The sequence below is a fragment of the Panthera onca genome, chromosome A1 (genome assembly GCF_046562875.1).
Source record: "Panthera onca isolate mPanOnc1 chromosome A1, mPanOnc1 haplotype 2, whole genome shotgun sequence".
Classification (NCBI taxonomy): domain Eukaryota; kingdom Metazoa; phylum Chordata; class Mammalia; order Carnivora; family Felidae; genus Panthera; species Panthera onca.
The window spans coordinates 7,272,908-7,293,110 of NC_138339.1; the positions used below are offsets into that span (position 1 = coordinate 7,272,908).

Sequence of the window (20,203 nt, forward strand, 5' to 3'; positions counted from 1 at the left end):
TGGTTTTAATGGCTGCCAATCCCAAGAAGTGTTCTATCTCTTAAATTAAGACGTTACCTACAAATCAGCAATTTCCAGATACGATGGCATCTTCTCAAAGCACACACGAGTCAAAAATATTTTCCTCCAAAGATTACCATTGAGCGAAATACTATTTGAAAAAGAAGCTTTCTATGTGTATTACTCGTCTTCTATCAGGTTGACCTGGACTGTAGGGCTCTTATCTCTTAATATAACTTTGGTGAAACTAACTTTACTGATTAAACAGTTTATGTAGTCAGTTTTTCATTAAAGACATGAACACCTTGGCTTGAATTTTAAGTACCTTTGCTGATGCATAGACACATATACATACATACATTTTATTAAATGTTGCAGAATATATCATTCATAATTATCTTTCTCATTGTAAAGTTGTCACATAAAGTTTGGCCTTCGTGCTAAGCACCGTTTTGACAAACTCAAGCTATTTCTTAAGCAGTTGGATTACGAAACCCTACATTCTTGACCCGTCTGTGCTTCTCCATTAGAGTTGGAACTTATTTTTTTTTTAAATCAGCTTCACTGAGGTATAATTGAGACACAATAAATTTACTCATTCAAACTCAACGACTTTAAACAAATGTATGAACTCTGTCACCATCATAGAAAATACCTGCACCAGCTCACAGGTTTTCTCAGAAACGCTTGCAGTGAATTCTTTCGCCTGCCTTGTGCCAGGCACCCATTAGTAAATATTCTGTTAATTTAGTTTTATCTTCCATAGAATGTCATACACTGAGCTAACACAGAATATGTAGTTTTTGGATCTGGCATCTTTCACTTAGCATAATACTTCCGAGATTCATCCATGGTCTCCACCAGTATTTTGTTTCTTTTTATTGCCCAGTAGTATCTATGTCACATAACCATTTTGTCCACTCCCACAGATAGACTTTTGGGTGGTTTTCAAGTCATGGCTAGTAAGAATGGAGCAGTTACGAAGCTTTGCGTCCAAATCTTTCTGTAGACATTATTCAGCTCTTCATTACCTTTGGGCAAATACCTACAGGCAGGTTTGCTGGGATTCGTGGTAAGTGTATGTTGAACTTTTGAAGAAACTCTGTTTTCCAAAGTGGCTTCACCCTCTTGTATCATCAACAGCCAAGTATAAGAGGTCAGGCTCTAGCAAATCTTCGCCAATGCTTGGCACTATCAGTCTTTGAGTTGCAGCCGCTCTGTTGCGTGCGTAGAGGTACCACACCCTGGCTGTCGTTAGTATTTTTCGAATTGTCTAAATCTCTAGGCCGTTTTTTAAATTTCGGATTATTTTCCTATTAGATTGGAAGTTTCCTTATATGTGCTGGACACAAGACCATTACTGGATACACGTTTGGTAAGTATTTCCACATGACATCTGGCTTGCTTTACCGTATTCTCAAGCGTATCTCTGAAGAGCAAGTATTTTTAAATTTGATGTGGTCTAATTTATTTTTTTTAAACATACGTGCTTTTTGTCCTTTTTCTATCCTAATAAACCCTTGCCTAATTCAAGGTCTTAGAATTTTTTTTTTCTTTAGAAAAAAAATCCCCTATATCCCTTTAGAGGGATATAGAGAACGTGTGTGCACATGCATGTGACAGAGGGGAAGGGGCTGAGTGTGTGTGAGGAGAGAGACAGAGAGAGAGAATGTTAAGCAGGCAGGCTCCACACTCAGCTTGGAGCCCAACGCAGTGCTTGATCCCATGACCCTGGGATCATGACCCGAGCCAAAATCAACAGTGGGACATTCAACCAACTAAGCCACCCAGGTGTCCCTCAGAAATTTTTCTTCATAAATTTCCTTCTAGAAATTTTATAATTATAGCTCTGAATTTTAGGTCAATGATCCATTTCAGCTAATCTTTGCATATGAGATATCTAATTTTTTCCAGCAACGTTTGTTGAAAGAACTATCATTTCATCATTAAATTACCATAGCTACTTTGTTGAAAATTAACTGACAATATATATGTATATCTATTTCTGGTCTTTGCTTTCTGTTACATTGATGTATATGTTTATCCTTGTGCAAACACCACACCGTCTTGAATTTAGGTATTGTCAGCCTTCCAACATTGTTATTTTTTTTCTCAAAACTGTTTCAGCTTCTCTAAATTCTTTGTTTCCATCTAAGTTTTAAACTATTTTTTGATTTACACAATAAAAGAACAATTAAGATTTTGATTAAATTTGCATGAACTTATAGATTGCAATGCATATAGCATAGCTGAATTGATATCTTAACAACACTGAATTTCTGAATGATGAATATTTATCTCCATTTGTTTAGGCCTTTTTAATTTTCTCATTAATGTTCTGTAGCTTTCAATTTTGCCTCCTGCATATATTTAGTTAAATGCATCCTTATTTCATATTTAAGATGCTACTATAAATGACAAAACTTAATTTCAATTTCTAATTATTAGTTGATAGTGTATCACAATGCAATTGAAAAATTTTTAAATCACTATATATCTTAAAATCATGAGTTCACTTATTTGTTCTAATAGCTCTTTTTAAAATTTTAATTAGGATGTTCCACATAGATAATCTAATTTGCAAAAAAGAAAAAGAAAAAAAGAAATCAACTTAAATTCTTCCTTTCTAATCTGTGTGTCATTTGTTTACATTACTTTTATTGTAATATAGTATTTATCTATTATTACCTTCCACAGTGGTTAGTACAGTGGTAACTAAAAGCACTAAAACGGAAAAGAGTAAACATCCTTGTGGAGAAAGCATTCAGCCTTTTGCCGTTAAGTTTCATGTTATATTTACATATTTTTTAAGCTGCCTTTTGTCAGGTTATAGCAATACCTTCTACTCTGAGTTTTTACCATGAACACATGTTAAACTTTATCAAATGATTCTTCTACATCTATTGAGATAGTTTTTGTTTTTTTTTAATTTAGTCAATATATTGATTTACACTGATTTTCAAGTGTTAAACCTTAGAAATCCCACTTAATCTTGCATTTAGGGGATAAAACCCACTTGGATATGCTATATTATCCTTTTTACAAACTACCAGATTCAACTGCTAAAATGTTATTAAGGATTTTTGCACCTACATTTGTGAGAGATATTAATCTGTAGTTTTATATTTTGTAATGTCTTGTCTGGTTTTGGTAAAAGAGTAATGATGACTTCTTTAAAAAGCTGAAAAGCATACCATCCTGTGAGTGTCTTTTCTTCTTTCCCTTAAATATTTGTCAAAATTCACTACTGAAGCCACCTGGGTTTGAAGTTTTCTTTGTTGTAAGATTTTTAACTATAAATTTAATTCCTTGAATGGATATTGAATTATTCAGGTTATCTGTTTCTTCTAGAGTGAACTTGGAAAGACTGAATCTTCAAAGTATTTGCCCATTTCATCTAAGTTATCAAGTTTACTGGCATAAACTTGTTCACTGTTTTCTATTACTATCCTCTTTTATTTCTGTAGGCTCTGTAGAGCTGTCTCCTCATTCATTCCCAACACTGACAAATATGTCTTCTCTCTTGTTCCTAACCAATCTGGTTAGAGATTTATTGATTTTGTTGATCTTTTAAAGTATTAGCTTCTAGTTTAACTGATCTTCATTATAATTTTCCACTTAACTGATTTATGCTCTTATCTTCATTTTCTTCTTCCTCCTGTTTACCATAGATTTATATTTGTACTTCCCTAAGATCTCAAAATCATTGATAACAGATCTTCCTCTATCTCTAATATAAGCAAACAATGTATAAATCCCCCCTAAGCTCTGTTTTAGCTGCACCCCACAAATTTAGATAAGGTGTGCTTTTGTCATCACTCAGATGAAAATATTTTAGAATTTCCCTCTTGATTTATTCTTTGATCTTTGAGTCAAAGACTTAAAGACTTAGAATTATATTGCTTAAATCCAACATAATTTTCCACATATCATTCTGTTATTGATTTTTAGTTTGATTCTTATGTGCTCAAAATCACATAGGCATGATTTCAATTGTTTTAAATGTACTGAGACATGATTTATGCTGATCTATATTTTGATTCCCCACCACAGCACTTTGCCTTGGAAACTACTTACAGTAAGCTGAGGCTATCACGGGACTCATCCATCTCCTTTGTCTAAGTAATTACAGTCTTGCTCTGCCCTCTGCCTATTGTCCATTGTCTGAAAAAATGTAGTTCCTAATATTTTGTCTGGTTTTCTGGTTGAAAGCAAGAGGGTAAATCAAATCCCATATTTCCATCATGGCTAATTGATAAAATCCTAAATATCATTTTTCATCTAAAAATAAAAATCGTCTGTTTATCAAATCTTGGTCAAACAAGAAATATATATTACAGAAGCTCTCTGATAATCTGTGTACAATTTCTAAAGTTAGTATTAGATGTTATGGTTAAATACTCTAACATGAAAGAAGAAGTCACACATTCATATATTTTGCTCTGGTTTGCATTTTTTAGTCCCCAAACTAATTAATCTGGATTTCAGATTTATACATTGATTCATGAGTTTATCATCTAGTCTTTTGTTTCCCCACTATGAAATGGAGGGCTTATGCCATGCTGGGGCTTTGTCTTTGTAGATACACTTTTTAAAAGTAGGGCTGACCCTTTGAAATTAAGAAATAAAAGCATGCAAATAAGTTCTAAATTTTACTGAATTGTACTTATATTATTCTAGTCCATTTTTTAGAAACTCAGAATATGTTTAAATCTGACTTGAACCATTCATGTAATGATTTGAAATGTTCCCTTTGACTCCCAAATGAGAAGCTGTCAGCATACCTTTGCAATTATCCAGTGAATAACATTAAAACCCAGAAAAAAAATCACAAAGACCAAATATTCAGATTTCTTGTTCACTTCATCACTGCTAGTTCCTCAAATTCCTGTGCCTCAGAGTTTTCAAACTTGCTCATAGTTAGGAGTGCTAAATGACTCCATTTAAGCTCAAAGACAGGTAATTTTAATGTCAGATATAATGACAGCTGACATCACAGGTCTTTGTAATTTCATATGCACCCAAACACACACACAAACTCTCATTTCCCCTGCTCAATAATCCTACAAAGGTAGCATTATCGCCCCCATATTTTCAAGTGCTAATGGAGGCACAGAATTACTAACTTACCCAAAATCATACCATTACTAAGTTGCAGGACACAAACCCAAAATCCGGTCTCCTGACGATACTGTTCTTTCTACTCAACAGCTGGCTAATACTGACCTCAACTAAGAGGGCCAGACTGACTTCGGAGATTTCTCCTTTTATATGTAGCAACCTCACACAATACTGTCTCTTAAATGTCACTAGGGCAATTCTTTCTTTGGCCACTATTCAAGGGATATTCGTATTCAAATTATGTGGCTTGCCCCACAGTCATCTGGAGTATTTGCCAGATACCCATCTGCCAAGTAATTCTGCTTAGGTAGACCCCAGTCTAGGCTTAGATTCTGGGGCCCTTCGGCACCTGAGGATTCCCCTCCTGACAATGTTAATATTGGCTTCCTGCTTTCTGACGTTCAGAGCCAAATCTCTAGTTTTTAGCCTGCTAGGCCACTGTGAAAGGAACTTTATGTTCACTTGACTCCTAGGGCATTTCTGAATGTTCCTTCTCCATCCTATTTGTTGTCTCATCTCTCCAAACTCTGTGTACTGAAGTACTCCACGGCTCACCCATTACACCTGTCCTTTTCTATGTATACTCTTTCCCTTACAGACCTCAGCCAGACTTACAGATTTAAATATATCTATATGTTAATAACTCCCAAATGTCTACCTCCAGTCAGGACTGCTCCCCAGGACCCCAGACCTGTGGACGCAACTATTTGACATTTCCACCTGAATGCCAAAGAAGCATCTCAAACTTAGCGTGCCCCAAACTGAGCTGCATTACTACTTCCAAAGGTGACTGTCTTATACTTCTTCTCATCTCCCTCACTCTTCCACCCTTTCAGTTGCTCAAGTCAAAACGCTTAGAGTCCCTCTTGCCTTTCACTTTCTCTTAACAGCACATACACAATCTGAAAGGAACTACTTGGACTTGACTTCCAAAATAAGCTGTATCCAGAACACAACCACTGCTCCTTGTGTCTGCTGCTACCACCCTTGTCCAAGTCACCATGACCTCCAGCCTAGATTATTCGCCAGCCCCAAAACCGGTCTCCCAATCCTACATCCCACCCATCCACCTGCAGTGGCAGCCAGCATGATTCTTCAAAGCCCTGTTAGATCACATCAATCCTCTACAACAAATCTCCCAGTGGCTTCCCATCTTACTCGAAACAAAAGCCAAGATTCTTAAAGGCCCTACAGGATCTGGTCCCTGTTATCCTTCTGACCTCACCTCCATTAGTCTCCTCCAAGATTCACTCCGTGGGTCATTCTAGCCTCCCTGCTGTTACTCAAACCTGCCGAGCACGATCCCACTTCAGGGCCTTTGCACTTGTTCTCGTCTCTACTTAGAACACTCTTTCCTCAGTTATCCCCATGGTTTGCCCCCCACCTCCTTTAAGCCTAGACTCAGTGCTTTTTTTCATATGCATCATAATCCTTCCAGGAAAACAGAAACCACTCTAGGTAGCTCAAATACAGAAAATTCAACACAGGCGAATTATTATAAAGATAATGTGAGACCTGGGAAATCTGGGTGGTTCAGTCAGTTGAGTATCTGACTCTTGATTTCGGCTCAGTCACGATCCCAGGGTCACAGGATCAAGCCCCGCATCAGGCTCTGAGCTGAGCTGAGCCTGGCGTCTGCTTACGATTCTCACTCTCTCGCCCTCTGCCCTCTCCCCAACTCTCTCTCTCTCTAAAATAAAACAATAAATTTAAAAATCATTTTAAGAGAAGATAGTGAGAGACCTGAAAAAGCCCAAGGATGAAGGATCGGGCCCTGGGAAAGACAAAGGGAAGAACACGGGACCCACAGAGATGAGCAGCTCTAATGAGTCGGGCCGGAGCCCATAAGCCTGTATCCACTGCTGCATCCTTGTCCAGCAGCTCTGACTCAAGTGGAAATTGCCAAAAAGCACTTCCTGCTACCAGGGTGGACTCACCTGACCCCTCAGCTGCATTCGGCCGCTGGGGGCGTGAACGTGACCTTCCCCGTTGCTCTCCAGCCTCTGCTGCCTCCTCCCATTCACACATCCCAACAGAAGCCCAGCTGGCATGGGAGCCCGAGAGAGGTTTCTGACTCCCTGACCAGTCACACAGAGCAGAATATAAAGGGGGCAAGGGTGTATCTGAGAGATGACAGGTGACCGTCAGGCACACCTGGTTACCTTGATGAAATGGCAAGACCCCTCCCATATTTAGCTCACCCCGTATTTTTCCTCAGCCCTTATCATTACGTAACTCACTCCACGTTCTATCGTCTTATTCCTGTCTGTCTCCCCTAAGAAAATGTAAACTCAGTGCCCACCAAGATTCCTACCTGTTGTGTTTCTTGGGGTAACCCCCATGACTGAAACCAGCCCATAAGAGGTACTCAGTAAATACAGATTAAATTATTGACGGGCTGGACCCCCGCTTTTATCTTCAAACAAACAGAAGCGAAAATACTGTGTGCTAACGCCAGGGAATTGAGGGGCAGAAAAATCAAAAATACAAAGGAGAATGACAATCATCGATCGTTAGTCTGGGAGCTACCATGAGCACCCACTGCCAGCCCGGCATCAGGGTCCCACCTCATTGATTTTACTTAATAGGGTTTGTGGTCTTTCTGACGTGCAGCCAGAGGTGGCTTCAAGGGGGCAATGATCAAACAGCTTTACCACAACTTTGCTGCACAGATTAGAGGAGTGTCTTCATTTCGACACGCACACAACGTCGCTATGCTCTTGATTGTGAGGGAGACTGAGTCCTGCCTGGTGCAACACATGTGACGAGGCTGAGTCCACCCCTGAATCACAGGTCGGGGATGGGAAAGGAAAGGAGAAATGAAGGAATAACTCTTCCTAAAGCTAGGGTCTATTCATGGACCTTCTTTATTCAACACGAAGAAAGCTCCAGGAAATAGAAGGTTAATGTGATGTTTTAAATGAGTAAACAAACTAAATTTAGAAACCTGGATGTTGTCTTTTCCTTGTCATGTGGGCAACAGAAAAATTCAGCACTGCTATCTGCTGGCGTAGGCATAATGCTTCGTCTCTCCAGTGCGACCATGGTTGCTGACCCGGCCTTGATGTCAGAGTAAGACAGGAGAACCAATCCAAGAAAACTTCCACCTAATCCAAACTGTATTCACTCCACATTTACTCTTCAACTCCTCCTTCACACTTAAAATAAGGATAAGATTTTGGGGCACCTGGGTGGCTCAGTCCATTCAGCATCAGACTCTTGATTTCAGCTCAGGTCATGATCTCATGGTTCATGAGTTCAAGCTCATGTGTCTGCCCCTCTCCACCACTCTCAGAAATAAACATTAAAAAATAAAATAAAATAAAATAGAGGCGCCTGGGTGGCTCAGTCAGTTGAGCGTCTGACTTCGGCTCAGGTCATGATCTCACAGTTCATGAGTTCAAGTCCCGCCTCGGGCTCTGTGCTGACAGCTTGGAGCCTGGAGCCTGCTTCAGATTCTATGTCTCCCTCTCTCTCTGCCCCTCCCCTGCTCATGCTCTGTCTCTGTCTCTTTCTGTCTCAAAAATAAACATCGAAAAAAAAATTTTTAATAAAATTAAAATAAAATAAAATAAAATAAAATAAAATAATGATTAGATTTTTATCTACCTTCAATGTGAGAACACATGAATTGTCCATTTAATGCTTAAAAAGACTAGAATATGCTTACAGATCAATAAAATACAGTAGCATACCATTTGAGGCCAAATAAAATGACTGCTTGGAATCAGAATCCTGACTATGCCTTTACGAAATCTTATTCCCAGTTTTAATGCTATCACATGGACCTACTCCACTTATAGAGTATTCCATCCGAAGCTTTAAAATAATAAAAAACTATTTCCCCACCTAGACAAATCAATCCAAAAGCTTGAAATCTTTTCTTGAGATACAATATAAATGTCCCGTTTTATAGATTATTTCATTAGTGGCCCTAGAACACAAAAATAATATGGAAATTATTAGCAATTCTGAAAACTCAATACATCATTTGCATCAGAGTCTAATCATTCTTTTTAAAAATAATACATACAACAGGGACCACCTCCAGTCTCGTCAGTCAAAGCTGAATAATGACGTAAAAGTATGATGTAGGCATTGGAACAAATTCACCCACTGAGTGACGCATAGTGGTTTTACCCAGCGTCTTCTTCTAACACGTATGTGCGCTCATGAACGATCGTGATATACCTACGTTAGAGAGTTGGCAAGTTGTGTATTTTTTAAATATTCCATCTTTCAGATGGCACAACCGGCAACAGAGTTTCAAATAAAAAGTGTATTCCCAAATGCAGCTTTTAATGCACAAAACAAGCAATGCGCCTGTACCACTGCTGTTTCACTTGCAAATAGGTTGGAATATTTTGCCCGAGTGATTGTGACAGTACATTATATGAACCATTCAGTCACACGCATGAGAACAAAAGTCAAATTATTTATGGAACAAAGAACGTTTAAGGATCCGTAACAACACTTTTCCTCCCCAAATAAACCCACAGGAGGATCACTCATATCCTGTTTGGAAACCAAAAAGAATCACACTTGGTTTACATAAATTTTACGTTTTACAAAGAGGATTGAATTCGAGGCAGATTTCAACAGTTAGCAGAGACTAGCTGTACCTAAGCTTTAATCAGATATTCATATGAAAATATTAAAAGGAAATATTAAAATGAATTTCACACAACCTATTTTTCATGAAAATGAATTCTCCTAATTCTTCCTCGGAGAAAGTAGGCCACTGTCATACAATCACACACACTGATGATTTATAAAGGTCCAATGGCAGATCTGAGACTAGATGAACAGGGAGAAATACTAGAGGCAGCTTCAATCAAGATTTATATACTCAAAGACTGTGAAATCTCTAAAATCTTCTGGGAAACAGAAATCACCCACTATAGCCCTTCTGGTGGTGATGAGGGTCCTAAGTCCTAGAGAAGAGGTGCAATCCAGCCAGGGCCGTAACAACCACACGACTGTCCAGGGTTCAGACCCCAGAATGTCAAAACCCAGGGAAAAAAAATGGAGCACCGCGGGACGAGGAGTGAGGGGACATGTACGGAGCCATGGGATGTGCTTGGGGCCATAGGATACATGGAGCCATGGCACATAAATGATCCTTTGGCTCCCTTCTGGCATCCCCATCCTTGTGCCTTGGAGGGTAACTGAGGCTGCCCAGGTTATGCCATCCCCAGCCCCAAGGGAGCATGTGGCACACCAAGCAATGCAGAGGTCTCAGGAAATGTGAGGAAGCCACGGAGAGGGAAGTAACTGGCAGGACAACAGGCAGGAATGGCGGCTAATGGGGCAACAGGAAATGTGTACATGGCCACCTTACAGACTGGCAGAAAGACAGCCTCTCAGAGGTAGGAAGTGGCCGGGATTCTCAGTACGTTAAACATGAAGAAGAAGACAGTTACAAAGCACGTCTTATATTTTTATTGCCAGCCACAAGTCAATGCTTCTAACACACACACAAATTCAATGACATGCATTTATACGATTCAAAAGAACAACACAGGATAGGTGAAAAGTATTCATTCTGTGGTATGAGAACAGAACCCAAGTTCAAAATCCTATGTTGTACCCTTTCAATCATGGTCCCTTCAATCACCTAAGACTACATGTGGAGATAAAGACAGTTGTTTAAACTCAAAGGCCAACGCCACACCCAGTCCTGTCCCGGGGTTGGCCAAAGCTGGAACCCCCATTTCGATTTCCTCAGATGCCCTTCCAAAGACCTGGGGCCAAACATTGCTAATCCAGTATCAAGCATTCATACAACACTTTCGTAAGTTCCAAAACAAATCTCCAGCCAATCGGTGAATCCGTAGGTAGGAGGACACTCAACGGGAACACCAAGGAGTCAGAGATGAAGATCTGAGGGGCCCGAGAGTGGAATTAACAATGCCTTGCCTGATTCGGCAGGCAGGAAGAATCTTAGTAATCACTAACACTGAGCACTACCAGCTAAGGCAGTGAAGAAAGGCTTCCAGATTAGTCATGATATCAAGGCTCCGAGGCAAAGAAAGCCTAAGTGCGGCATGACTCGACCCACTGGTGGTCTTCCTCTGTGCATACTGTGAAATCGCTCCCCATAAACCAATTCCTATAAATGGAGCACACTCTAAATAGCAAGCGTGCTGGGTAAACTTTAATCAATAAACAAACAAAGGCAGAATATGGCACTATTGCCTTAAGTGGACATTAAACATTTAAAACTCATTTCAGAGATGGTTATGAGGCTCAGTAAGCATGCTGAGAAACATGCTGTCTTGAAGGGTCACTATTTTTTCCCTCTTTATTGGAACAGACATTTAAGCAAATGACAAGGACATAAGTGTAAATGGTGTGTCTGCGAGGGGTCAGAGTGTTTTAGCAGCTCCTGAACAATCAAGGATAAATATTCCAGAACATGCAGTCAAGGGAGTAACCTTGCAAACACAGCAAGCTGTTAGAGCGTGTTGAGCAATGAACTCTGCTAGACAAGGGAAGCCCATGGTGGCAAATATTTCACCTAGGATGGGGAAAAACGAGATCCTGCCAGCATCTTCTGCCTACCCAGGTAAATCGAATCAAGGCTTCAATAAAACTTGCTTAGTTGTATTAAGATGTTACTGTAGCATCTGGTCTACTTCATGAGTAGCCTCTTGTGCAGAGTGCAGAGCGCCTCCGAAGTAGAAGAACATTAAATCATGAAATTTTAAGTGTACGCAGAAATCAAGATTTTCAAAGCCCGCATTATCCAGTCCTTCATGTATTTCTGCGGTATCAATGCTGCATCCGCTTTCTTAAATGATCTAGCGGAGTCGCACCTTACACAAGAGTGTTCATGCAGCCCAGCAGTGGCCACCTGCTAGGCTGTAACATGAGCCATTTCAAGGACTAGCGGGGCTCCTAACATCCCCCAGGGAATCTCTGGTGTATGTTTTGGTCAACAGTCTTGCCCCTTCTTCAGAGAAGCACTTCCTTCCTGAAGCTCCCGTGCTCTTGGCACATGGCCTGCTCACTCCTTCTCAGCCGAGATGGAGGTCCTCAGACACCCCCTCCCCTCCACCCCCCGACTTTCCTGCATCCTGGGTGCCCTAGACTCCCTCCCTCCAGACTCACTAGAGGTAGGGTCGGCTTCCTGTAAGCTGATCCCCCACCTGTGCCCAGTATCCTATCTCCTCCCACAGCCCTGGGGACTCTGTCTAATCAATTCTCCCCCCTCTCTCTTCAGCCTCTTCCTTCACCTGGCTTTTCCCCATCAGCACTTAAGGATGATTAAGCAATGCTCTCTTAAAAGCTGTCCCCTGCTCTCACGTCCCTGGCGGCTGAGTCAATAACTGTCTCCTTTTATATCTACTTCTTCACCTCACATTTGTTTCTCTGCCCATCACCATTTAGTCTACTCCCCCAGCACGGTCCTGAAACCGCTCTGATAAATGCCATTTATTACAGGTTGAATTGCGCTCCCCAAAAAGATACGTGGAAGTCCTAACCTTAGTACCTGCGAACGTGACCTTATTTGGACATAGGGTCTTTTCAGATATAACTTAGAAAGATGAGATCATGCTGGGTGAGGGTAAGCCCTAAATCCCATGTGACTAGTGTCTTGTTAAAAAGAGCAGCAGGCGAAATGACAGAGCCCCATGAAGAGAAGGCCACGGGGGTAGAGACTCAGAGACTCGAGTGATGCGTCCACAGGCCTAGGAACACCAAGGATCGTGGACAACTCCCAGAAGCTGAGAAGAGGCAAAGAAGGATTCTTGCCTAGAGCCCTCAGAGAAAGCATGGTCTACGGACACCTTAGGATTTTTTACTTCTAGCCTCCAGAACTGTAAGAGAAGGTATTTCTGTTGTTTGAAGCAACCCGGCTTATGGTATTTTGTTACAGGAGCCCTGGGAAGCCGAGACATAGATCATACTTTCAGTGCTACACCCAGGAAGGTTCTGGGCAAACAAGGAGGACTTCGTCACTCTGCCCTCTGGCCCACATCTGCCTTGAACTCTTCATCATCAGATACTCGGGTGGCCTCCTCCCTCTTGAAAAGCTCTCCTTTCTTGGATCCATTGAGGCCCTGCTCTCAACTAGACAACCCATTTGACGGCAGTAGGAACTCAGTTTTCTCAATCTAAAATCATCATTTTAGGGGCACCGGGGCTCAGTCAGTTAAGTGTCAGACTCTGGCTCAGGTCATGATCTCATGGTTCGTGGGTTTGAGCCCTGCTTCAGGCTCTGTGCTGATAGTGTGGAGCATGCCTGGGATCCACTCCCTCTCTCTCTCTCTCTGCCCTCCCCCACCACCGCTCACTCTCTCTCTCTCTCTCTCCCTCCCTCCAAATACATAAACCCTAAATAAGTAAGTAAATAAATAAATAAATAAAAATAAAATCATCATTTTAAATTCCTGTTCTTCGTTACATATGGAATCAACAGCCAAGAACTTGTAAATCATACTCAGTACCTCCTTCTCCTTCCTGTCCCACATCCATTAAATCATCAACACATTGTTCACATTTCTAGAATTCACCTAATTCTTCTTTTTTTTAACGTCTTATTTATTCTTGAGAGGCACAGAGAGACAAAGCGCAAGTGGGGTAGAGGCAGAGAGAGAGGGAGACACAGAATGTGAAGCAGGCTCCAGGCTCTGAGCTGTCAGCACAGAGCCCGACACAGGGCTCGAACTCACGAACCACGATATCGTGACCTGAGCCAAAGTCGGATGCTTAACCAACTGAGCCACCCAGGTGCCCCTGGAATTCACCTAATTCTCTACATTTCTGCTACCACTCCCTGAGCTTACGTCCTCATGACCGCTCCCTCTGATCACGGCCGCAGCCTCAGGATGGGCTCTCCCTGCCGCGTTTTGCCATCCTGAACAGGGAGCCGATCCAGATAAGGGGAATTTCTTAAGGGGCCTTCAGAGGCCCGACAATATGGAAACCCTCCAACTACTTAGCCTCATCTCCCTCCACCTCCTTTCCATAACCTCAACTGAGATTTCATGGCTTCCTGTACAGAACGCCGGCCAGGACCCACTAGGTTTCCCTTCCTCACTTGAGGGCTTCTGCACCTGCTGTTTTCCTCTTCCTGAGACACCTCTCCATTCATCAGATTCATAAACACCTTCTAACAATCATTTGGGACTCAGCTCTGCTGTTGACTCAACCCGGAAATCTTTAAGCACTCTCCCAAAGCCCGGGCTATCTGGTTCAGATGCCCCTCTCCTGGGCTCCCACAGCACCCACCAAAGATACCCATTAAGACCCTTAACAGATTATAATGCAATGTTCCTTTTGCTTTATACTCTTAGAGATATTCTCAACCCTTGAAGGGAACTGTATTTTTTGCCCTATATCCTCAACATATAGCACAGACAATGCCTCGTAACAGGCACCTGTTAAATGTTTATTGAATATTTGCTCCAAGTTAAAAAATTTTGCACAGAAATTAAAATTAGGTTGAGATGTCACTTAAGAACTATGGGATTAGTCCTAATCCCAAAGCCTGACGGTGCGCTCCACTGGAAAGGCTGGTGGGAAATAGATCCTCGTATCCAGGGCAATGAGAACACAATATGGCGTGATATTCATGGAAGGGAGTTGGGCAATATCTAGCAAAAACACAGGTGCATTCACCCTTTAACCTAGCAATGTCAATGCTAGGAATCTCTTCCAATGATACCCTTGCAAGGGATTAAGAGATGTTAGCAGGAGGCGTTACTCGTTGTAACACCATCCACGACCACAGAGGACAGAAAATAACCTACACATCTCTCAGTAGGGAGTTGTTGAATACACTATGGTTCATCACACAGTGGACAGCTATGTGCCTGTGAAAATGAAAGACGTAAAGTGCACGACTAAGGAAGGGACCCCAGGATACACCGCTGTGTCAAAAAATGCTAGGCAGAGAACAGAAGCATGGACCATAAAGCAAAAGGTGAGCTAAATGCAGAGAGAGGGAACAGGGCGGAGAAAACGAGTGAAGCCAGTTTCTCTAAATATTCACTGCCTCATTAATGAAACTTTGAAATACTACCTAATAATGTAAATTCTTCAAATTTCCAAAACTCGAAAGAGAAATTAAACACAGGACATCAACTGGGTGTTGAGTTGGGAACACAACCACGCAAGAGGAAATTATTTCAAGTGATCTCCCAGTAGCCACATTGCTTTAATTTCCCAATGAAACCTGTAGCCCGAGAACTACAAGGAGAGAGGCGGATGATCTCACAGCGTTTTCAGTGGTCAGACACGACTAGCGCTGCTTGAAAGTTGCTCTGAAAGGATGCAGTGTGTGTCTCAGGAAGAGGCAAGGGAACAATCACGTGGGCTGCAGGGACTCGGGATTCCGTGCATGGGAGCGAAAGACACAGACATAAGGTAGAAGGGGTTCAGAAAAAAGCCCTCTAGTCCTGCAGATGGGCTGGAGGTATCCGGAGGAAATTACAGTGCATTCTCAAAAAGTTTTCCTTAGCTCTGTACATAGGAAAAGACCTAACGCTAGGGACGGCCATGCTTAAAGGAGCCCAAAATGGCCGGTGCACAGGTCTACAGAAGGAAATGGCAGAGGGGGGGAAGCAACATCTCCTTGTCCCAGAGTCAGCAAGCTCTCAAAAGTGACCTTGGGTTGTGTCAGAGGAGCTCAGGAGCCAACTTTAAGAGGTTTCCATGGGCTTCAAATGCGATGATTTCACCACCCATAAGCATAAAAACTACAATTGCTTGAAATATTTCAAATGTTAAAATCCATGTATTAACGATTCTATATTTCCTATATGAGTGTGTCCTCAGGATATTCAAGCAGTTGATAAGGGAAGTTACTTTATACAGAAGTATTCTTGCCGTTAAATGAAGAAAGAATCATAAAATTAGGAAATCCCAGCTTCACACCCATGAACGAATTGGTAGATTTAGGCCGTGATCATCAGTGATTACCAATTTCACATTACCTGCCTCCCAAGAGAAGGACACCGCAGCATCCGTGACACGGGACAGACAGAAAGAGTCGACCCTGAATCTAAGCCGCCTCTGGATCCTACTCTGAATTTACACAAATATTCGGGACAGAAGAACATTTCAACACCAATGGGATGCACTTGGCCAAATCCAGACTGTGGGAAACTCTGCAGGATAAAGAGCTCCGATTTCTTTTGTAATTAATTTGCACGGGAAGCAAAACCACCACCGCAAAACAGTGCACAATTAGAAGAGTCTTAAGAGCCATACCAACCAATCGCTGTGGATCGACTCCATTTAAACCCTGAGTCAATCCAACTGTTAACAAAAAAATGCATCACCATTCATGAGACCATCAGGGATCTGGATCTCACGATACTCACTGGATATCAGATGACTTTATGGAATTGAGGTTTTTTTGCATTTTTTTTTTCTCGGATGTGATAATGGTGCTGAGAACTCCCTTTGTTTGACAGTTAAGAACTAAAATATTATAGATACAATTATACGATTTCTTGGATTTGCTTCAAAATAATTTGGCGGGTGTGAGGTAGAACACGTGTGGGGATTGGGAGAAAAATGGTGGGCCCGGAATTAATAAATGTTGGGTTACGGGGCACCTGGGTAGCTCAGTCAGATAAGCGTATGACTTCAGCTTAGGTCATGATCTTGCGGTCCGTGAGTTTGAGCCCCATGGTGGGCTGTGTGCTGACAGCTCGGAGACTGAAGCTTACTTCGAATTCTGTGTCTCCCTCTCTCTTTGTCCCTCCCCCACTCATACTCTGTCTCTCTCTCTCTCTGTCTCTCAAAAATGAATAAACATTAAAAACATTTTTTTAAATAAATAAAAATAAATGTTGGGTTGGTGTTCCTTAGACTATTCTTTCTATTTTTGCATATATTTGACATTTTTCATGATATAAAGTTTAAAACATAACAAACATAAAACTATTTATTGCATGAATTATTAAAATACAATGTCTCATTAATTAGAGTTGGCTTCATGATAGGACTGTAAGTTCCTTGAGGACAGGGACAAACACTAACCTACTTTTCATCCTGACTGTTTAGAGTGCCCAGAGTATAGAGAGCCTTAAATAAATTTTGATAAATAAAAGAACAAATGACTGAATTTTCACACTAATTAATTAATCCCACAGACCCATGGAGATACTTGAGACATGAAATCAATTCTGTCTGCCATGTGATGCCAGATAGAGACCACGGTGTAAGTTTTGTGTTAAGACTCAGGTTTTGTAGGGAGATGCTGAAGCGAAGAATTCTTTGCTTCAGATCACATTTTTATCCCCCGGTTTAAATGCCTAGGAGGCTCACAGCACCGTTAAGAAACGGTGGCCTCAACCATGGCGGTGGTAACTCCAATGCTGAATTCTTCCTGAAAGAGATAGTAGTGATCAGTTTCGGGACAGGAAATTCCTGCAGTGGGAGACTTTGTATTTTCGTTCGTATTTTAAACAATGTCTGGAACAAGAGTCACGGAGCGACAGAGCAAGACCCGCTGCTATTCCCGATCACTGAACACGGGATGTGCATTTAAGGGGCGCCCTTGCAGTCCGAGCGTGCCTGTCCCTCACCTTTATAGGAAATGACCGGGTGTTCCGCTCGCTGGCACTGAGATGCGTCCGTTTCTGGCTGGACGAGTCTCCACCACCCCAGGCTTGAGAACAGCCATGCAATGACACAGGTCCCCTTCATGGTGGGCAGAGGCGTGGGCTCCAGGTAGTTGTCTCCTAACCAGAAGTTCGTCCTCCTGTCATGTGGGGGAAGTGCCTAAAACACACAAAAGAGAACAATCCGATGAACGTGAGTTCGGGTTTTCTGGTGCGGGGGTCTTGTAGGAAAGCCTCATCACTACTTTTAAAAAAGGAGAGACTGTGTGGCTCAGTCTGTTAAGCGGTGGACTCTTGATTTCAGTTCAGGTAATGATCTCACGGTTCATGGGATCAAGCCCCACGTCGGGCTCCACACTGACAGTGTTTGGAGCCTGCTTGGGATTCTCTCTCTCTCTCCCTCTCTCTCTGATCCTTCCCCACTCTTGCTGGCTCTCTCTCAAAATAAATAAAACTAAAAAGAATTTTTAAAAAAGGGGAGAGCCTTCGAGTGCTTGGACAAACTGCCCTTTTCAGCTCATGAGTTCGAGCTCTGTGCTGACAGCTCGGAGCCTGGAGCCTGGAGCCTGCTTCAGATTCTGTGTCTCCCTCTCTCTCTGCCCTTAACCCCCTGGCATCCTGTCTCTGTCTCTCTCAAAAATAAATAAGCATTAAAAATTATCTTTTTTAAAAATGCAGCTTAATGTTTGTGATCGCTGACGGTTTTGCCCTTCCTCATCCCCTCGTGCTAGCAGGGATCTATGCGGGGAAACCCTAAGGAACTCTACCTTTCCCTTTTTGACATCCAAAGCCCTTGTTTCATAAGGCCACGACCACTGTCTTTTACCAACAACCCGACTAATATTATGCCACCCAACTCTTACAAACTGCCCATATTTGGTGAATTTATCCTTTGAAATTTATACACAACCTGCCTGCAGAGTTTCTGGCTGGAAATCAAGCGTGAATCAAATAAAAAAATCCATAGTGAGCACCTACTGGGTGAAATGCAATTGCTACGCTGGGAGCTACGAGACTTTAAAGAATAGGCATAATTTTAAAGATTAATAAGCTTTAAAACAAGATAGGCTTGCAAAAATAACTGTAAGCTAAGCTGTTAGAAAACCGTCGAAAGGAGCAGGGGTGCCATGGGACCTTGGAGGGAATGCCACAGCCATTTAGAGGACCCAAGGGTGGGTCCCGTGAGGAGTTTGTGTTTGAGCTTAATACTAAAGGATATGGAGGATTTCAACACATGCAGGTTTCTGGAAGTGCATTCCACGCCAAGGGAACAGGCGTGCAGGGGTGCCCTCGAGGGGCAAGAGGAAGGAGGAGGTAATAACAGTTTGGGGAATGGTTTCCTGTACTTGAGCCAGACCCTGGGAGATCTAAAGGAGACTAGTGGGAAGCAGTTTAGACAGAAGGAGGTTGAGTTAAGATTTGGAAGGCACACTATACCAAGGTCTGAGGTCTCTATTTTTACTCAACAAGCTACCACGAGATAACAGCACAAGAAATACTTAAAACATTGTTCTTACAATAGTGTATGCAGGAAATTGGATAAAGAAGAACATGGAGGTAGAGAAGTTCATTTGAAACTATGGCAACTATTCGGAAGAGAAATAAATGAAGCTGTGACTTTGCGTGTTATGAGTGTGAGCAAACGCTCAGTGTGATGGGTAAGGAAGTATGGCAAATTAAACATGGCCACGGCCCCTCCAACCTTCCTCCCATGAAAGCTAGGTTTTTCCCGTTCTCTTGAATCTGGATCGGCTCCGTGACTGTTTTGTTCACAAATTTAACTGAAGTGATGGCATGCTCATTTCCAAGCCCAGACCCGAAGAGACTGGCAATTTCCACTTCCTGTCTCTTAGAACACCTTCTCCGGGGTACTAAGAAAACAGATCAGAAGCCCATCTATCGGGAGACAGCCAGATTACAGAGACCACTTATAGGGACTCCTAGTGACATTTCCCACTGAGGCCAGCTTCCCAGCCATCCCCACCTGATATGTGAGTACAGCTGAAACTGAGTAACTTCAGTATCACAAGAGCAAAAGAATCACCCAACTGAGCCCTACCCAAATTCCTAACCCCCAAAGTACAGAATATAACAAAATGGCGGATGTTCTAATCTGCTACACTTGAGGGAAAAGAAAGCAAAGAGACACAAATAGGCGCCCCTCAGAGTGGTAATGCCCCTCATTTCAATAATAACCACTAGAGAACTAACTTTGTTCAGATGAGAATATGATCATTTAGTTTTGTATGTGTTGGGTATAGGATGCTGAGAGAATATTTCAGGCAATGGAGAAGATGGCTGAAAATCCAGGTCGGGTGCTCAGAAAGCAAAACAGGGATTCAGAGATAGCATACAATGTATGGAATGCTTTCTCTGACTGACATTATGGGAATGGCTAAGATTCACCAGGGGAAAGCATGGAAGGAAAAGAAAAGGCTACAGAGAACTGTCTGCTGAGAATCAGTAATTTAACAAGTGACCCCACAAAGATACAAGAAGGA

The 20,203-nt window shown here is 42.0% G+C and overlaps 1 protein-coding gene across 9 annotated transcripts in view; it reads right to left on the reverse strand.

Annotated features, from left to right (window-relative positions):
• SEMA5A (semaphorin 5A) overlaps positions 1–20,203 on the reverse strand; it is a 477,392-nt gene that overhangs the window by 293,772 nt on the left and 163,417 nt on the right. For all 9 annotated transcript variants that reach the window (XM_078444329.2, XM_078444308.2, XM_078444311.2 and 6 more), the window contains one exon: positions 17,667–17,862. In XM_078444329.2, coding sequence (XP_078300455.2) covers positions 17,667–17,787 — 121 coding nt within the window. In that variant the 5' untranslated portion in view covers positions 17,788–17,862. The remainder of the gene's footprint in view (positions 1–17,666; positions 17,863–20,203) is intronic.